At 59.0% G+C, this 3850-nt stretch overlaps 1 protein-coding gene across 9 annotated transcripts in view; it reads right to left on the reverse strand.

Moving 5' to 3' along the window:
* Window positions 1-3850, reverse strand: part of NFATC1 (nuclear factor of activated T-cells, cytoplasmic, calcineurin-dependent 1) — a 65391-nt gene that overhangs the window by 17149 nt on the left and 44392 nt on the right. For 3 of the 9 annotated variants that reach the window (XM_006761899.2, XM_015562745.1, XM_015562744.1), the window contains exon 7: window positions 2712-2767. The exons of the other annotated variants lie outside the window; for them this stretch is intronic. In XM_006761899.2, the coding sequence (XP_006761962.2) occupies window positions 2712-2767 (56 nt within the window). The remainder of the gene's footprint in view (window positions 1-2711; window positions 2768-3850) is intronic. 9 annotated transcript variants of the gene reach the window in all.

Consider the following 3850-nt stretch of genomic DNA (forward strand, 5'->3'; position numbering starts at 1 on the left):
CCGGGTCACCCAGGCCTGGGTGCAGCCACAGCTCTGGCACGCCGGAGTCTCAGTTTCCCAAGCGTATCCGCAAGATCAGGATAAAGTGGCTACCTCTCGGGTCGCCTCCTGAGGACTCGGCTGGGAGGAGACACTGTGGTAACGGTGGGCCTGGCTCGTGGCTGGCATCACGGAGTCGACAGTAAACCAGTCTCATCTCCACAGAGGAGAGTCAGAGAAGAGGCAGGAAAGAAAGCTCTTCCTTGGGCTGAGGTTGGAACTAAGGTGCGAGGAGGCAGGGACGGCTGTGGCCACGGGAGCCCGAGACGTGCCAGGCGGGGCAACGCGCCCTCGGAGCACGTTGGATTCCGTGGGGCCGGGGTTTGTCATTCTGAGTGACGGGAGGGCCGGCTCTGATGCGGGCACAGGCTGATAGTCTTCCCACTCTCTCAACAGACAAATTCTGTGACAAGTGCTCTCCCCGCCGGAGCACGGGGCTGAAATACCCAGCAGGGGAGAGGTAAGGGAGAAAGCGCAGGGGCAGAAATAAGGCTAACAAATGACACTCGGTAGATCGGGGGCTCGCTCTAAGAATATCCGCTGTCCGATAGCATATAAGCTCTATACACAGCACACTCCTGCTTTGTTTAAAAACACACCCACTGTGGTGTATGTGCACATGTGTGTGTGAAGGTGTAGACAATACACACGCATGCACACCCACACCAATGACGACCACGAATGTGATGGTCTTTTTATAATTAGGGAAAATGTACACGTGAACATTTAAGCGATAAGGATGGAATTGTGAGAAAGTGTATCAGTATCCACATGTACGTTCCTTTTAAAACACACAACTAACTGTCAAGCTTCCTTTAAAAATGCAACTGTTCAACATAAAAAAGAAAACTCGGTGACAGAAAATCTGAATATGCAAACTTAGCAGGAATTATTTTGACAGAACAAGATGGCTTGGGGGTGGCACCACAGCGGGTGGGAAGCAGGGCGAGACCGGCCTGGGGGGTGGGAGCAGGAGTGAGGCCGCCTTGTGGTGTGACAGGGTTGGAGGAGACACAGGGAGGCAGGGAGGTGCGCCCTGGAAGGCGGACGGGCCGTGTCTCCAGCCACCAGGTGTCCATTCACCACAAGCCCTGCGCCGACTCGGCGGCCCACAGGCCTGCCGGGCCGGGGACCCCGTCTGGAAGCCGAACTGCCCGGGGCTGCAGGATGTCCTCCGGCTCCTCAGGAGAGGGAGCCAGCAGGAGCCCGTGAGGCCAGGGAGAGTCCCCACACCTCCATCAGCACACTTCTGAACACAGGTCCGCCCTGGGCCAGGGAGGGGTCTCCTTCCGACACCACTTGTGAGGCCCGGGAAGTGGTGTGGAGCGTGGACAAGGAAGCCACACCCCAGGTGGAAGATGCTTTGTCCTGGCAGAGCCACTGTGAGCAGCCACCCAGCACCACCCGGAGCCACCCGTGGGGCAGCCATGAGGCCCCGCCCGCCTCAGAGCAGGGAGCAGTTACCCAGATCACTTCAGCCGACCCCATGACCCAGGTGCCCTGCTCACCCGGCTCAACCGTGCAGGACCCACAAGGAGCCCCCCGAATTAAGCACTTGACCTGAACAGTACTTCCCAACCCCTGCATCTCCGGAAGGACCGTTCACATCGCCATCAGCAGAACGTGCTATGGAGATGGAAGAACTGGGAGTGTCCTCCACAAATCCCTCGCTAGCCCCGGCATCCCATGTCAGCCTACTTCCTGCAGCTTTTCCAGGACTCGGTGGGAAACACACACTCATGGTTGCTACTAATCACCATCGCTTTCAGCACCATGGTCCAAACACACCGCGCCATGAGACGCCACCCGGGAGGAAGGCCCAGCTCCTGCCGTCTGCAGGAAGTCCCTTCAACGCGAAGGCTCAGGTCACAGGGAGAGAGACCCAGAAGACACACCGGGCTAACGGTAACCGAGAGAGCTAACGGACAGCACCGTAACTTCAGACAAAAGGCGCTGAACCAAACCAACCAAAGAAACAATAACTATTTCTTAGGTACCCAAAAGCCGTGAAAGGCTGAGTGTGAGTGTGGGCACATGTATGTGGTCACCTGCAGGCCCCAGGCCCAGCACAGTGGCCCCACCACCACCAGGCAGGTGTTCCCACGCCTTCAGGCCACTAGCTAATCGGCAAAGGGAACCGGCCAGCCCAAGAGGCACAGCTCCACCCGTTTCAGGTTCAAAACAAGAGTCTGGTGAGCGGTGAGTGTTCTCTGACGGGGACAGGTAAGAAGTCACTGCCAAGGATGCTGGTGGAACCGTGCCACACAGGTCCCGCGCCCTCAGAGGCTCGGGGCAGCGGTATTCCTGGGGGGCAGTCGTCTGTGTGGGGCCCTAGTGGCAATGACAGCAGAGGCCACAGAAAAGCCCCGTGTTGGGGCATGACGCTCCCCCTGTCCTGGCCGTGTGCAGGAGCTGGCACACAAGCACCGCGAGGCCTCCAGCCCCGTGGGTCCGTCTCCGCGGCCGCCCTGCGCCTTGTCTCGCTGCCTCCCAGGAGCCCCGGCCCAGGAAGTGCTGTACACCCACTTCTCTCGCACTGTCTTTCTGTGATTTCTCTTAGTCCTTCCACTTTAACAAACAAGAGGCCACGTGCCTCCGGCAGGAACCCGCCCCCGCGTGGGGAGCCCCCTGACACGCCTGGCACCGCGTGTGCACGTCTGAGAGATACTTACTGGCTTGCACAGGTCTCGGTCGGTTTTCGCCTCCATTTCCCAGATGTGGTGGCCGTCTAGAAGAAAGGACACGGGAAGTCCATTACTCGGTGCCTGATGGAGCGCATCCCCCGAAAACACACCTTGGTCCAGGCAGATGGCCCGGGGACAGCAGCCGCTGAGTAGAGGACCCACCCGTCTGGCTTAGCCTTGTCGTGCTGGCTGCTACCCGGCAAGACCAGAGTCATGTCTGTGGGGCAGTGGATGGACTCCAGGTCCAGGGGGGAGGCGCTGGGAGACTCACACCCAAACTCAGGTGCAGGGAACCTGGCGGAGCCCAGAGACCTGGCTCTGCAGGGCACAGCCTGGCTGTGGGGTGGGGGACTCCCCCAGAAACTGCCCTCTGCCCAGTGTCGCCTCACATCAGTCAGGGAAGGGTTTCCACACGCCCACATCCAAGGGAGCTCAGGCCCAGGAAAGCTGCGGTGACCCCGGGGAGTGCCCTGTCCCCTTTCCCACCAGCTCGGCCCCCGGTGCAGTGACCAAGCCTGCAGAGCCTGTGCCTTCGGGGAGCCAGGTCCACAGGATAAATCAAAGCGTCCTTTCTTTGATTACCGCTTGCCAGTTCAGGACACAGACATGCAAAGCCCACGGGACTTTTATCCTCACCCCGTGGCTATGTGCATGTTTAAGAAACATAAAAAGTCTCACAAAGAGGCCTGTGGAAGGGCTCTGTTCCTGGGCCGGGGCCTCAGGGGTGTAGGTCGGGCCCCCACTAACCGGGACCTTCCACAAACCGCACCCTGGTTCTTGCCAGCCCCTGTCTGCAGGCACACCCACAGGGACTGGCTCTAAGGATTCTGAGTTGATAGGTGTCCACACCCTCCCCTCCCCCATGGCCCAGAGGCCTCTTGCCTTGTTATTGTTTATATAGTCAGTTCTCCTATTAGCGTTAGTTTCTACACACGCGCTGTTTTCAAAGAAGAAATGTGTGTTACAAATCCTAAATTATAAGTAAATTAGACAAGCTCCTTTTCCTCCCTCACAGTGACTGCCGGGCGGGCGGAGTGGAGACGGGGAGGAAGCGTGAGTCACGACCCGCTGGGCCACACCAGCCTCTGGGGACACCGGGCCCACCCACGGGCCAGATGCCGACCTCG

This window comes from Myotis davidii, unplaced genomic scaffold (genome assembly GCF_000327345.1).
Source record: "Myotis davidii unplaced genomic scaffold, ASM32734v1 scaffold96, whole genome shotgun sequence".
NCBI classification, from domain to species: Eukaryota; Metazoa; Chordata; class Mammalia; order Chiroptera; family Vespertilionidae; genus Myotis; species Myotis davidii.